General features: G+C 48.8%; 1 protein-coding gene across 1 annotated transcript in view; it reads right to left on the bottom strand.

Annotated features, from left to right (window-relative positions):
• LOC311188118 (ATP-binding cassette sub-family C member 8-like) overlaps positions 1-14,821 on the bottom strand; it is a gene marked incomplete at both ends in the record, with an annotated part of 42,434 nt that extends 27,613 nt beyond the window's left edge. Inside the window, 6 exons of the mRNA XM_084259874.1 lie at positions 501-689; positions 1,548-1,790; positions 3,287-3,453; positions 8,755-8,876; positions 13,185-13,326; positions 14,674-14,821. Of these exons, the coding sequence (XP_084116000.1) occupies positions 501-689; positions 1,548-1,790; positions 3,287-3,453; positions 8,755-8,876; positions 13,185-13,326; positions 14,674-14,821 (1,011 nt within the window). The remainder of the gene's footprint in view (positions 1-500; positions 690-1,547; positions 1,791-3,286; positions 3,454-8,754; positions 8,877-13,184; positions 13,327-14,673) is intronic.
• Between the last annotated feature and the right edge of the window lie 272 nt (positions 14,822-15,093).

Raw genomic sequence — 15,093 nt, 5'->3', positions numbered from 1 at the left:
AAAGAGCCTACCCATGGAGTTTTCCCTCTCCCCTCACCCTCAACCCCAGCCTTCAAGATGTCCCTGCAGAACCTCAAGGGCAATGGACACACAGTATTGAAGAAGACAAATTTCTGCAAAGTTAGAATCTATTAAGATGACAAAAATTAAAAGCCAATACATTCAACAAATCACAGGAGCTCCTGGCACTCAATAAACAAATGCACTTCCAACAACTTTCTGGATGACTAAATACCCAGCAGCGGCATTATGATGGTGATGGTGCGGTCAGGAAAGCAGACACCACACCATAAATCCTCCTGAGTCACCACTGGCCACCTGACTTTTCTGTTGGCTGGATGCAGAGCATTTTCTGGAGGGGATATTGCCAAGGGCTTTGTGCATGTATGAAGAGCTACCCCAGCACAACCACAGCACGTATGCATCAGCCTCTCATACACTCTCATGCACAAGAACAAATCTTCCAAAGGGTGTCCTCTTTTACTGCTGGGTGGGCCTACCTTTGGCTGGAAGACATGGTTCTCCTTCCCAAGGTGGTCCACAATCCCGAAGATGCATAGCGGCCCGGCAAAGCCCAGCAGGTCAGCCAAGATACGGAAAGTGCTGCTGAGGACCAGGCGTCTCCCGAAGGCATGGCAGAGTGCCCGCCAGATGGCCCGGGCACCCTGTGTGCCCTGTGCATCCTTTTGCTGCCCAGAGAGACCCACAGCCAGGTCAGAGTGGCCAAAGGCCCATTCATGGCAGGGTCTGGTCTCCCAGGAAGTCCCTGACTCCTACAAGGAGGTGAGCTCCAGGAAGAAATTATGGAACCACCAGGTGCATGGTTGGATGGGCCCTATCAATGCCAACATAGGCCACATGGCAAGAAATGAGATCAGATGTCAGTCCCATAGCTGGCTATGAGCACAGCACTGTACTGAGAGTGGTATTCTTTACAATCACTCCTGACCACCTGCCACTGCATCTGTCTGTCTCCCCAGTCCCTCCCAAACCTTTTCCCTCTGCTAGGGCAGAGGCAAAACAAAGGAGCACTGGACTGAGAGTTGGGAGACCCACTCTACCTCCTACCAGTGGTGGGACAGCTCTGGATAGAACACAACCTTTCCCAGGCATCAGTTTCCTCCTCAGTGATATGAGAAGACCCCTGCCTGGTCCAACTCATAGAATTACTATAAGGAACAGGCCACTAAAACCCAAGCTCTAAAATGCACAAAAATTCCCACCTTTATTGTCACTGAGCTCCAGAAGGAAACACATAAGGCATGAGGGAGTCCAGGGGGTCCTCAGTTTCCCCATCTGGATAATGAATCTGTTAGATCATATGACCTAAACTATAAGCATTATTCTAGCTGCGATGTCCTGGACATTTTTAGATTATCTTTAGTCCTGGACTTTTCCCTGGTGTGACTATGGGCAAGCCTCTTTCCCTTCTCGGTTTCCCTTGCCCCACCTAGCCCTGGGGTTTGAACTAAAGCCTTCCAAGATCCCCGTCCGTGACTCTAACCCGGAGGGTGGGGAATGGATGGTGTGGCTGTGCCCCCACTGACCGCCTGGGCGTCGAAGGCCTCACAGAGCAGCCGGTAGTTGGTGAGGGCCCTCATGGCAATAGGCAGCTTTCCAATGGCTCGGAGATCAATGGGCTTCTTGTGGGCAGTCTTGATGAAGGCATTCATCCACCAGTAGGTGCCTTTGGACAGCAGGTTCACAAAGGGCTGAAGGAAGCGTACTCCCAGGTCCTGCAGATCCTCGGGGGGTTTCACCTCCCTCGGCGTCTTGAAGAAGATATATCTCTGTGGGCACACGGGCCACCAGGGATGGGTTAGTGCAATTTTTATCACTTTCCACTTTGCCCCAGCTAAGGCCTGAGGTTGTAACATCCCACCTTTCACCTCTAACAGGTGGGGTCAATTTGCCTGTTGTGAGGATGAGGGTCTCCTCTCCCTTTACATCTTGGCTCTAATGCCAAGGTCTCCTAACTTGAAACTCTTCATTGAGGTCTATTCTGAATCTACCTGCTGGACTGGGTTGGGTAAGTTGGGTTTCAGAAAAGCAGAAACCTCCTTCTATAGCGTGTGCTCCAGGAATCTGAGAACACCACCATTTTTTCATGCTGGATTTGTAGGTCATGGAGCCATGCAGATCTGGGTTTGAATTCTGCCTCTTCTGATTACTAGCATGGTGTCTTTGGACAAATCTCATCTAAAATGTCTCCTCGCTGAACGAGAGGGTGACATTTGCATCACAGGGGTGCTATGAGGATCAGTTGAGACAGGAATGTAGATGGCCTCTGTACCCTCCAAACCACCAACTAAAAGCAAAAGAGTTGGAGAAATGTAAATTAAAGTAGAACTTCACATTCATCAGGCCGGCCAAATTAGAAATGGTTCTACTTCCATTGCTGGTTGGAGGAAGGGGAAGGATTTTCCTATTCACTGCTGGTAGATTAAAGTCTTTCCTGAAGATGATCTTCAACACTGATTAAAATTTAAAATACACAAATCCTTTGAACCAGCGACTCCAATCCTTGGACTGTGTTCCATAGAAATACAAATACAATACATGAAAATATAACTGTGTTTAATACAGTATTTGTGAAGGCAAAAACTTTGCAACAAAGTGAATACCCACGCAGAGGGCAAAGTTTGAATTAACTGTGACTCATCTACATGATGGAATATTAGGTAGCCATTAAGAAAACGGAATTAATCATATTAGACTTGGAGGGAGTCCTACAAGATTAAGAAAAGCAAGGTGCATAAAACTGTTTTTAGTATGATTCTATTTTTACAAAATATTGAGAGGCAACACCTGTCTATGTGTATGTGTTGAGAAAAAAAAGCCTGAATAGATACAAGTACATGGTATTATAGTAATAAAAATCGAGGATTGAAGGAGAGAGAGGAAGAGAGGAGGGCACAAATCTGAGAGATGGTAAGAGGGGAATGCAGAAATGAAAAGAAAAGACATGTATACAGCCTGTACTCATTATCCCTCACCCTAGACCCCTCCAAAAAAACAAAATCCTGAGATGCCAGCACCTGAACATTATTTCCTCTCTGAGATGAAACCCAGAATCTTTCACCCTGCCCTCTCCTCTCTCTCTGGAAGCCAAGAGTTGGTCCAATGGATTGTTCCTCCTGAATCTTCTCCCACTGACCTCAACTCCCCTTTGGGGGCAGGACTCTTTCCAGGACTTGGCAGAGCAGCAGGGCGGGGCTCACCCCAGGGACAGGGCACTGATAAGAAGTGTATGCCCTCAGGTACATTTCAAGTGGGCAGTGCTTACCCTCACTCTGATGACGTTGACCTCCACAAGGAACAGCATCCCGTAGAGGACCACCAGCAGCCCCGTGAGGCAGAAGCGCAGCTGGGAGAAGCCAATGGCGTGGTCGTAGAACTTGACAAACTTGATGGTCTTGGTGATGAAGGCCAGGGTCCAGTAGACTAACAGGGCTGCCAAGACGAGGTAGGAGAGGTTGTGTTTGTGTGCACCCATGTGTGTGCAAGTGTGTCAGAGAAAAGAGAGGAGGTGTGTCTTTGCATGTCAACAAGTGTTTCGGTATGAGTGTGCACACTTCTAAGTAAAGGGATATGTGTGTGTGTGATTTTTGTATAATGCACATACAATAAAATGTTCATGATAGGCATATTAAAGATATTGTCTTGTAAGTCAAGAAGGTCAGTCAAATTTCCCTTTATCACAAATAAAAAGAAAAATAGGAAAATTATTTCTTGAATTTAACAGTTACAGGCACTATGCCAAGTAAGCACTTAAAATACATTATCTCGTTTATTCCTTCCAATAACATTGTGAGGAAATACCGCCATCATCCCCAACTTAATAGACAAAGGAATCAAGGTTCAGAAACATTAAATAATGGATCCAAGGTCACGCCCAAAGCCATTAAGTGGCAGAGCTGGACTAGTCTAACTCGACGGGCTTCGCACCCTACTTATGATGGCTTCCTGTGCAATGTCCAAGGTGGAAAAATCTTAAAAGTTCTTCAGTCTTGATTGACTGCTCATTTTACAAATGAGGAAACTGAGGCAGAGAGAGGAGGTAACCTGCCCCAATTCCCTGAAAGCAGTGACAGAGAGAGGTTAAGAGTCTAATCTCTGGGGCCTCCCCTGGTGGCGCAGTGGTTGAGCGCTGGGCTGCAAAGCTGCCCGCAGCCTCCGTAGCACCGGTTCGATCCCTGGCCACTGGCAAGGGTCCCACATGGCGCGACAGACCTCTCCTGCCACACCCACTGCTCCCCTCAGCAGTGTATTTCATTGGTCTGCCTGTTCTGTTTCCCGCTCTGGCTCTGGTGAATTCTCTCACCATCCCGCGCTTCTGACTGCACCCAGTGCATGTATAAATAAATAAATAAATATTTAAAAAAAAAAAGAAGTTTAATCTCTGGTCCCCCCAGTCCAGAGTCCACTGCAGCATGATGATGCTCCTCAGGGAGCCTGGGCAGTGGGAGATAGAAAAAAGAGAGCCATGGTCCGCCAAGACATGGGTGCCCTCCAGTAAGACGCACTGTGCTCAGGTCCTATGATTTGATAATGGTGGGACCATGGGTAAGTCATTTAATTCATCCAAGTGTCAATTTCCTTATCATAAAATGGGGGAAATAATAGTACCACCTCAAAAGTTGTCCTAAGAAATGTCATGAAAACAGTTAGCACAGTGAGCCCGGCACTCAGTGGGTGCTCTTTGGACAGTAGCTTTTAATGTTTTTATTATCTCCAGAATACAGACTTGGGACCATAAACATCAGAAGCTATCAGGGGCTTCTAACTTCTAGATTCCCACCACTGATAAACCACTGTCAGCTGGCTACAACAAAAGCCAGCAAGAAGTCCCCCTTTAGAAGCTGCTTTAAGCACAGGCAGCTCCTTCCCACTCATTCCCTAGAGTCACATGCAGATAAGTTCAGCATATACCTTCAAGAGCCCTCTTTAGTGGAACCACAGAGAAAAAGCCTTTTGTCCTGCCCACCGTGCCTAGGTGCTCCTGGACATGAATGCCAGGGCATCTCTTGGTAGCAAAGCCTGTTCATAACAGCATCATAAACAACAGCCAAAAGATGAAAGCAACCCAAGTGTTCATTGGTGGATGAATGGACAAAGAAAATGTGGTTTATACAGCTGACCCTTGAACAGTGAGTTTGTACCATGCAGGTCCACTTACATGCAGATTTATTTCTATAAGCACAGTTAGCCCTCCATAGCTGTAGGTTGTACATTCATGGATTCAACCAAACATTATAGAGTCTGAGGATGTAGGACCCATGTTTACTCAGAGCCAACTAGAAGTGATCTGAGTATTTGCAAATCCAAAAACCAACTCCCAGGAGAGACCAAGGGGTGACTGTAGTTAAGTTTCAGGGGTTTCAAAAGCTATGTGTAGATTTTTGACTGCACAAGGGATTGGTACCCCTAGCCACTACCACCTTCCCTCACTGAATTGTTCAAGGGTACACTGTACACACAATGAAATATTATTCACCTGTAAAAAAGGAAGGACATGGGCCTCCCCTGGTGGCGCAGGCAGTTGAGCTCCGCGCTGTGAAGCTGTCCGCAGCCTCTGCAGCACCAGTTCGATCCCAGCCGGCGAGAGTCCCACATGGCGTGGCAGACCTTTCCTGTCTCGCCCGCTGCTCCCCTCAGCAGTGTACTTCATCAGTCTGCCTGTTCTGTTCCCCGTTCTGTCTCTGGTGAATCCTCTTACCCTCCCATGAATTTGGCCTATACCCCGGTTCTTGCATAAATAAGTGAATAAATCTTAAAAAAAAAAGTAAGGACATTCTGACACATGCAACCACATGGGTGAACCTTGAGAATATTATGCTAAGTGAAATTAGCCAGTCACAAAAGAATAAATAGTGCATGATTTGACTTATGGGAGTTTTGTATAATAGTCAGATTCATAGAGTCAGAAAGTAGAATGGTGGTTTTGAGGGGCTGAGGGACAAGGAGAGAGAGGGGAGTTACTGTTTAGTGGGTACAGAGTTTCAGTTTGAGAAGATGAAAGTTTTGGAGCTGGATGGTGCTAATAGATGCACAACAGGGTACTTAATGTGAATGGACTTAATGCCACTAAACTGTGCACTAAAAAGTGGTTTAAGTGGTCAATTTTATGCTATGTATATGTTAGACCGCCCCCCACCCCCAAATGCCCCAGCCCAATCCTGAATGTCCTCGGGATAAAGACCAATGCCTGTGGTGTGAACTTCAAGACACTACCTGGTGCAGACCCCACTGCAGCTACGGCCATTGAAGTTCAGTTCTCTTCCATCCTTAGCACTCTAGCTGCTATTTTTCTCCCAGATTTCCTAATGTACTTTGTTTCTCCTGCTTCAGGATCTTGGCACATGCTAATCCTTCTGCCTGAAGCATTCCCCTCTGCCTGCTCAGTTAGTTTCTACCTACCTTTCAGTTCTCAGCTCAAAGAACATTTCACTGATCTTATCTGGGATCTCAGATCAAGTTTCTTTTTTGGAACAATGTAATCCATATTGTGGCCCACCTTTCTGCAGGATTCCTGACCTGGGATCAGTCAGCAGCCTCCTCAGAGGACCAGCGGTTCCCACAATACCCCATGCCTGTCAGTTCCTGTAGCTCATGGGATGTATCCTCTATACTTTTCCCTGTTCTAGAACTTCTGTGAAGGGCAAAGCTAACAAAGGGGAACACAGGGAATGAGACCTTATTCTTAGGACAGGGACTGGTTCATCTACAGGTGTTAATTTGTGTTTAAGGAGAGAACATTATGTACTTTCTAAAAGATGAGAATATGAACTTGCTAGATGGCCCCAAAAGGTGTTTTTGGAGAACTGGTTGGCCAGGCCCTGGAGCTCCTGAGGGGTTTTCTGTGCATCAGGAGAAGCATCATAATCTCCACTGAGAGCTCCCTGAAGCATTTCTTAACATCTTCCTCTTTCTTCTCTTTCCTCTTTTTTCTCTTTCCTGCTGCCTGCTAATCCTTCAATTAGCAGAGGGTCTTCTGGGGTGAGGGGTTCACCCCAGAACTGGGTACCCCAGCTCCTACCTTACAGAGAAGGCAAACCTATGATTAGCTTGAGAGATAACCTCTACCCCTTCACAACTCTCATACTGTCTCTGGCTTAACACAGAGGGTTCCAGACACCAAATGTCAATTAGACACTATGACAGCTAAAAATCATAGTCTGACCTAATAATGCAATCTGAACATAGCCTGATGTACAGCCCTGGCCTTGGACTCAGCCCAACCCAGAGGCATAGTCTGAGATCCTTTAGACATGTAGTCCCAGAAATGGTTAAGAGCCTGCTTAGGTGCCAAGCTCCTGAGATCTAAACTTAGCTCTGCCCCTTCACTAGGTGGGCAGATTAATGCACATCATTAACCTCTGAGCCTCGGTTTCTTGATCTATGAAGTGGAAAAGGCAAAGGTACCTACCTCACAGTGTTGCTGTAAGGATTAAATGAGTTATTAGATGCAAAATGGTTAGGATCGTGTCTGTTGCATATAAGTGCTAAATGAGTATATGCTGTTACTCTTTTTAATCTCTCTGAGTTTCAGTATTAACAAATGTAAAATGCACATGGCAACAGTCCCAATAGGGAGATTGTGGGAATCAAATGAAAAAATGTATACAAAGCCCGGCACACAGTGCATACTTGTAAATGTCAACAGTCATGCTGTTGTTTCTGCCTGGGACCCAGTCATAGTGTCAGAAGCCCTAAGTGGGCATTCCTTCCTGATGTTCCCTAAATGCTGGCAAGCTACGGGCTCGATCCTTGGGCCTTTCTCTTCTCTTTCCAGGTGACCTCACCCAGGTTCAAGCAATAGAGGCCACCTATAAGCCCGTGACTGCTGTATATGTACATCTCCAGCTCTGACCTTTCTCTGAATGCCCGACTTGTTTATCTCACTGCCCATTTGACGCTCGTGTTGGCTGTCTCAAAGTTAACATGCCCCAAGCACCCCCAACCCCTGCTCCTTTGTCACGTGTATTATTAATACCACCTTTCACCCAGGCACTCAGAGCCCGAGCCTAGGAGACTTCCTGACACCTCTCCTGGCCCCTGACCTCATCTCCTATCATTCTTCCCCTGGCCCATTTTGGCTTTGCCCACACTGGCCTCTTTGCCAAGTTTTTCCTATCAGAAGACCTCTGCAATTAATGTTGCATATGCATGAAACATTCTTTCTCCAAATATCTGCATGCTCATTCTTATCAGAGATCTTTCTCAACTGCCTTATAAAGTAAGTACATTACCATCACTCTCTACCTCTTATCCAGTTTTTGTTTTTTTTTAAAGATTTATTTGTTTATTTATACAAGCACTGGGTACAGTCAGAAGCGCAAGAGGGTGAAAGAATTCACCAGAACCAGAGCGGGGAACAGAATAGGCAGACTGACGAAATACACTGCTGAGGGGAGCAGAGGGCATGGCATTTGGGACCCTCACCCGGCGGCAGCCGGGGATCGAACCGGCGCTGCAGAGGCTGCGGGCAGCTTCGCAACCCAGCACTCAACCGCTGCACCACCAGGGAGGCCCAGTTTTATTTTCTTCATAGTATCATCACTACCTATTTGTTTACTATCTTTGTCTTCTCTCACCAGACTGTAAGCTCTAAGGAGGCAGGGATTTTTTTGTTCTCTGCTTTTAAACTTATAGTGCCTAGAACAGTACCTGGCACATAGAAAGTCCATAGCAAATATTAGCTGAAGGAATGAATGAAGTACCTAGCCCTTTCCCATACCCTCCCTCTCCTACCGATCAGCAGCTTGGGGAAGTTGGAGGTCTCGATGTTGTGATAGTAGACCACGGAGGTGACAGCAGCCAAGAACGCCATCCCAGCCGGCATGTACAGGTGGAGATGGCGAGATTCAGTCACCCTGAGATGGGGAAAGAGAGGGAGAGAGAGAGAGAGGATATGGATGTGCTGAGTACCACAAAAGGCCACAAACTTAGGGCTTAGGGCTCAGCACACAGTAGGACATTCAGATCATATGCCAGCTCTACTCCATAGATTGGTAGCTCTGCCTAGTCCATCCCCCAAACACGCCTCTCACCTATGGGCCTGGGAGTCCATACACACAGAGATGCTCTGAGGACTCCGTGTTCAGGCTTTGGATTCACGGCCTTCTCTCCTTGGTCTCATGCTTTCAGAACCTGACATCAGAAAGCCAGCCTTGGCAGTCACAGCTGCAAAGCCTCTGGCCTGGGAGCGCTGTCCCTGGTGTGCCTCGGGCAGGCCAGGGCCTATACACCACAGCTCTCTTAGTGACAGCCCCATTGAACATGAACAGCATAAGTCAACACTGGTCCCTCCCTGGGAGGCACAATAACAACCTGATAGTCAATATTTATTGAGCATTTACCCTGTGCCAGGCACTGTTCTCAGCACTTGATTAACTCACTTAATCTTCATACAATCCCCTGAAGTCAGTACTCCAAGTTTCCTCATTTTTCAGTTGAGGAAACTGAGCCACAGGAAGACAGTAATAAGCTCAAGGTCACTGCTTTTGCTTTATCCTTGGAATAGGGATGAAGGCAGCCCAAACCAACTCACCCCTTCCTCACCTAAACTCATAGAAACCCTGGTGGTGGGTGGACTCTGGTTTGGTGATAAGGCTAGAGCTCACTCCAAGACCTCAGGGCTCACCTTAGTTGGCCCCAATCATGCCCCTCCATGGCTCCCTTGTACAGAAAGCAAACCCCACACTCCTCTATCTGACATCAAAGCTCCAGGTGATGTGACCTCAAGCCACTTTTTCTGGCGCTGCAGACTGTTCTTTCTGTTGAAGTCATGGGGGGGGTGGGGAGGCAGCCATGCTCAGAGCTAACTGACTGGGCCATCTAGGGAAGTGACAGTGCAGATGAACAGAAGGCTGAGAAGACAAAGGAGTGAGCAGAGAGGAGGCAGCATCAGGCTGGATGTAGGAGGATGAGCAGGAGTTTAACAGAGAAGGAGGGAGGACACGAGGAGAGCCATGTGGGGACCCCCAAGTAGTCTGGTAGGACTAGGGTGCTAGTGTATAGCCGCTGCAGACTATTCACCAAATACAGTGTTTCCCTTCATCTCTGCCAAAAGAACCACAAATTTGCTCCAGCAGCAATGTGCCCAGATCCAGGGACTGGAGGGCAATTAGTTCAAGTAGTCAAGCAAATCCACACCCTTTTGTCAGTGACTTGTTTAAAGGTCGCCAGATATTACCTGGTTCTGGCCAAGGAGATGCAAAGGGACATCTACAGAGGATGATCTTCAGCATAAGGAAGGGGCAGGCGGGGACCATGCCCCCTCTGCCCTAGCCACCTCCTTCCCGAGTGAAACCTGCAGCTGGGCAGCCTCTTGTGACCATGGCTGGGCACACAGGATGGTGTAGAAACATGGGAAGAGGCTGGGTCCCGATAACATCACTAAGCCACCAAACCAACTAGAAATAGCAACCTTTTGCTTTCTTTCTAAGTGAAACTGTTATGATATTCTTTAGACCTCAATTAGTGGATATTTGAAGCAAAAGACTGGTACCGAGGTACGAGACCATCAGTCCCTAGTAACACAGAGAACAACCACCCAGGGGTCATTGACACTCCAGCCTTTCTACTCCTTGAAATAATTTTTATTCTATACTCCCTCACACATTTTTAAAAGACATCTGAATGTCATAGCATATGTCTCAATAAATTCTTTTTTTTTGCAACAGGAGGTAAAAATGATAAACATTTTATAAAATTAAATTAGATGAATAAGTATCACTGAAATAAGTGTTTTATGACATGACACAATAACCTAAGTTTAGGCTGCTTTACTGAAAAATATACACTGAAATAGGTAAGAAACTATGTAAAAGTTTTATATCTGGGTTCTCCCAGTGGATGGTAGTCTAGGAACATTCTAGTTATGTTGATAAAAACTTTCCCCAGTAACTTACACCACTTTGGTTATTGTGAATTCAGAGTATCACACATAGAAATAATATCCAAAAGAATAGAGGAAGCTCTATAGGGTTAAAAGACCTTCATCAATCACTAAATAAGCCTCACCTAAATTAGTTCTGCTTTAACCAGCCCCCACTCCTACCTGCCCACTAGACTTCTAGGCAGGTCTGCAATCCAGGCCAGGTAGACTGGAGGGACCACAGGGCAGAGTCTGTGGCTTCTCTTCTGTCTGCTCCCTTTCCCTGTCCTTCCTTCATGTTTGCCTGCCCGAGTGTGAGTCTACAGATGGAGGCCAGCAAAGACCAGGGAACGAGTGTCCAAACAGGAAGGGCTGCCTGACAGGAAGGGCTGACAGTTGGTAGGAAGGAGTCCCCGGATTGACCGATTCTGTGCTATGTGATCTCACCCAAGCCCCATGAAGCTGGCAAGACAGGAGTTATGAAGCTCATTTCACAGAGAGAGAAAGTGAGGCCCAGAAGACTGAGTGACTTGTCCAAAACCCCACAGTGAGCACCCAGCAGAAGCACCAGAGGAAGACCCAGCTCTACCTTTTCAATGAGCAGGTGCTCTCTTCTCAGTCACATTGCTAATTATAACTTGGTGAGTATGTCTGGCCTGAGGGTTCACGAGGCAGCTCTCCCCTTTCCAGTATCTGTGCCCCATTGTTAGGGGGTGCTGTGAAGTGGGGGGTAGGGTGGGAGGCAGACTTGTCACCTGCTAACTATGTGGCAGCACACCTGATCTTCCAGCTGGTTTGGGGGACTCTGATAACCAGGAAGAGTCTCAAGGCAAGAGGTTATCCCAGAGATGACCACTACAGCCAGGATGCAGGAATAGTGGGGGTGTGGGAGGAGTGAAGGAGTATGTTGGGCTGGGGTGTCCCTAGTCCTGCCATCCAGCTGCAGGAGCCAGGACTGGCAGGAGTGGGGTCTGAGTGTAGTCTGATACCACTGAGAATGCTTGGACCTCAGTTGGGACCTCCACCCTCCACCTCCTCACCCAGCCAGTCAATGAGCCTTGTCAATTTCTTGATTCTTCTTTGGTTAAATGTGTGCCTCATCTTCCCTTCTTCTGCACCCCCAACTGCTGGCACACCACTTCTGGCTGCAGTTATCTCTCATGTAGACCACTGCATGCACCTCCTAGGTGACGTTTCTACCTCCAGCCTGTCCCTGACTCAGAGTTCTCACCTAAAAATGCTGTGCTGACTATATCTGTCTTCCTTTCTAAACTAACAAAATTCCACCCTAACACCCAACCTGTCATTCAAAGCCTTCAGAAACATGCCCCCACTCTGATTTCCAAGGCTCCAAGCCACGATTCCCATGGCTTCCCTGCATGTGTGTCCCTGGCACTGCTCCACCCCTACCCACTTTCCCCAGGGAGGCCTTTGTTCGCCTCCCTCCCACCCCAAGGGCCCTCCCACTCCAGAACTCCTCTGCTGTCAGAATCCTAGTCATCTTTCCAGGATCAGCTCAGAAGCTCTCAACCCGGATGCCTGCCCATCCCTGCCTTCCTCTCTCCTCCCAGAGTACTTCCTTATAACATTATTCATTTTTTTCTCTTAAGGAGTCAATAAATGTTTTTGGACTTCATCATGTGTTTCGCACTGTGACTACAGAGATGAATAAAACCCAGATTTCTCTTGTAATGTTTTCTGACTCAGGGGAAAATGGTTTTGCAAATAGTTATAACTTTAAGTAGTGTGATCTGTGTTGTAACAGAGTTATGGGGAGTGTGCCATGGGGCCCAAAGGAAAGGTGGGTGTGGGGTGAAGTCCTTGGGAATGAGGCTAGAGATAGGGGGACTCACTGCGAGGACTCCCAACACCCAGAAAAGGACCTGGGGCCTTGTAAACAAGTGGGAACTAAAGAAAAGTCATAACCAAGAGTGATTTTGATTTTTTCCAAGAAGGGAAATCCAGCAGCTTGTGAAAGTGGCTGGATTTTTCTCACAGGATTTGGTGCACTCCAATAGGCCCTAGAGTTATTTCACTGGGTTTTGGCATGTAGATCCATGTTCCCTCTACTCTGTTGCATGGAGGCAGGGTTTGGGTCTCCCTTGTGTCCAGTGCTTGGCACAGAAATTCTGGCACACAGGAGATGCTGGTTAAACATCTGCTGGATTTATTAGTCAATGATACTGGCTCATAGAATGCAGGTGAGCTGGGGAGGGGGGCAACACCCCCACCCCCACCCCCGGCCTTTCCAGAGAGACCCTGGAGCAGATCTACTCTCCTGAGTCCTTCTAGAGTCACTCACCCATCAGACAGGATGCCTTCTGAGATCTCACACACCAGGACAAAAAGCAGCATGAAGGTCAGGATCCAGCGAAGGTTGTGCCCGGGAAAGTGGAGCCATGTGCTGTGGTGGATGTGTACTTTTGAGCTCTGACTGCCCCATCCTGCAAAGAGAGATGGGAAGATGTGGGAGGCCTGGCTCAGCCAGAGGAGGGTGCATGAACTCCAGGAGAGTGCTTGGACATTGGGTCCATGGAGAGGGGGCAGAACCTACCCATCTGTACACCTGTGCATGTGGATGCCTGAGCCTGGCACTTGTGCACTAAATATCCAAACAAGAAATCTGGAGCTGCGCAGGCTGACCTATGCAGGTAACCCATTTTATATGCTGACCGCTCATGCCACAAGTTACCACATGAATAAACCATTTGACTGAGAACAGAAGTGTGAGTGCTGGTACAATTTCTGATACACATTTGAGAGTATGTTGCATATGATTCTTTTCTATTTCTGTCTGTTTATCTTTGTCAATAACATCTCTTTGCTTCTGCAGCATCATCCTTTAAATTTTATGACAAATTTTCCTTTCTTCCCAAAAGCTGTATATGAATATTAAGATCTGTTTTTTTTTCCCCTCCTCTTAAAATGAATCAACACATTTTGGAGAGGCAAGGAACACCCAACTAGTTGACAGAGCTAGCCAGCTTGGGAAATTCAAGATCTTGCAGAAAGATCAAGGGGACCCAAGTGAAGAGGCATGCTGGGTGGCCCCTTCCAGCCACCATAGCCAACTTTGCAGACTGCTGCTTTTCAAGTAGGGGCATTGGGGGCTATATCCCTGAGTTGGTGCTGCAGGGCACGAGCCTGAGAAGTTGCCCTCTGGAAACCTGCTCTGCTGGGGTAGCAGGGGAAGGGGAACGAGTTTCTCTAGCTCGGTGGGGCTCTCTGAGGTACTGACCGCTGTCTGGCTAGCCCCTGGGAAGTACAGGGGTTCGCAGGGCCTACATCCCGGGCTCAGGAGCTGGCGCAGGCTGCTCTGTCCTGGGCCCCGCTGCGGTGACTGGAAGGGTGCCTTGGGGGAGGGGTGACCTCGCTCAGAACGCAGAGCCCCCCAAGGGCATCGCCTGACCCCCTCCCTACCTTTCCAGAGCTTTCACAGAAACCTCTGCTTTCCCTCTTTTCCATCTAACTCTGGCCGGGTGGTGGCAAAACTTGGGGGGAGGTCCTCTGGGTGAGGATCGGCCTCTGTGTGTGGTGCAGGTTTGGGGGTGTTACAGGGCATTATCGGGGCTGCCCTGTAACAGGGGCACCCGGGGCAGAGCGCGTAAGTGCGGGGGTGAGAGTCCTGGGACTACAGAGCAAAACACAGAACAGGGGCCCCCCCGGGAGCCAGGCAGACGGCGGTCGTGGGGACGCCAGGGGACACCGGGAGGTGGGGCGCGCCGCGCCAGCTCTCCCCCCACCCCCAGCCTCTGCCTTCCCCTCCGCCTTTGCTGTAGGCGCCCGCTCACCGATGAACAGGATGGGGAAGGTGATGAAAAGCAGGAAGACGTGCGGCACCACGTTGAGCGCATCCACGAAGCAACCGTTGTTGAGGACGCCATGGTCCACCCGGTAGGCGGCGGAGTGGTTCTCGCTGCCGCAGAAGGCCAGGGGCATGGCGGTGTGGGCTGGGGCTCGGCTGCGGCTGGCTCCACGCGCCTGCGGTGCCTCTGTGCCTGGCAGCTCCGCGGCCGGGCCGTCAGGCCCCCGCCCCCGGCCCTGCGGGCCCCGCCCCGCCCCGCCAGCGCTCCCGCCACCCCCTTCCTCCCTGCCCCCCACCCCTGCTCCTCTACCTGCGGGGCGGGTGCCTGCAGTCCGACCTGCTCGTGTTGGGGTGCGCTGTGCCCGCGTCCCGCTGCGCGCGTGCGCTGGTGAAGAGGGCCAGGCGG

Source organism: Talpa europaea, assembly GCF_964194135.1.
Source record: "Talpa europaea genome assembly, contig: HAP1_SCAFFOLD_267, whole genome shotgun sequence".
Classification (NCBI taxonomy): Eukaryota; Metazoa; Chordata; class Mammalia; order Eulipotyphla; family Talpidae; genus Talpa; species Talpa europaea.
The sequence above is the reverse complement of the archived record's forward strand: the minus strand, read 5'-3'. Positions and strand labels throughout refer to the sequence as shown.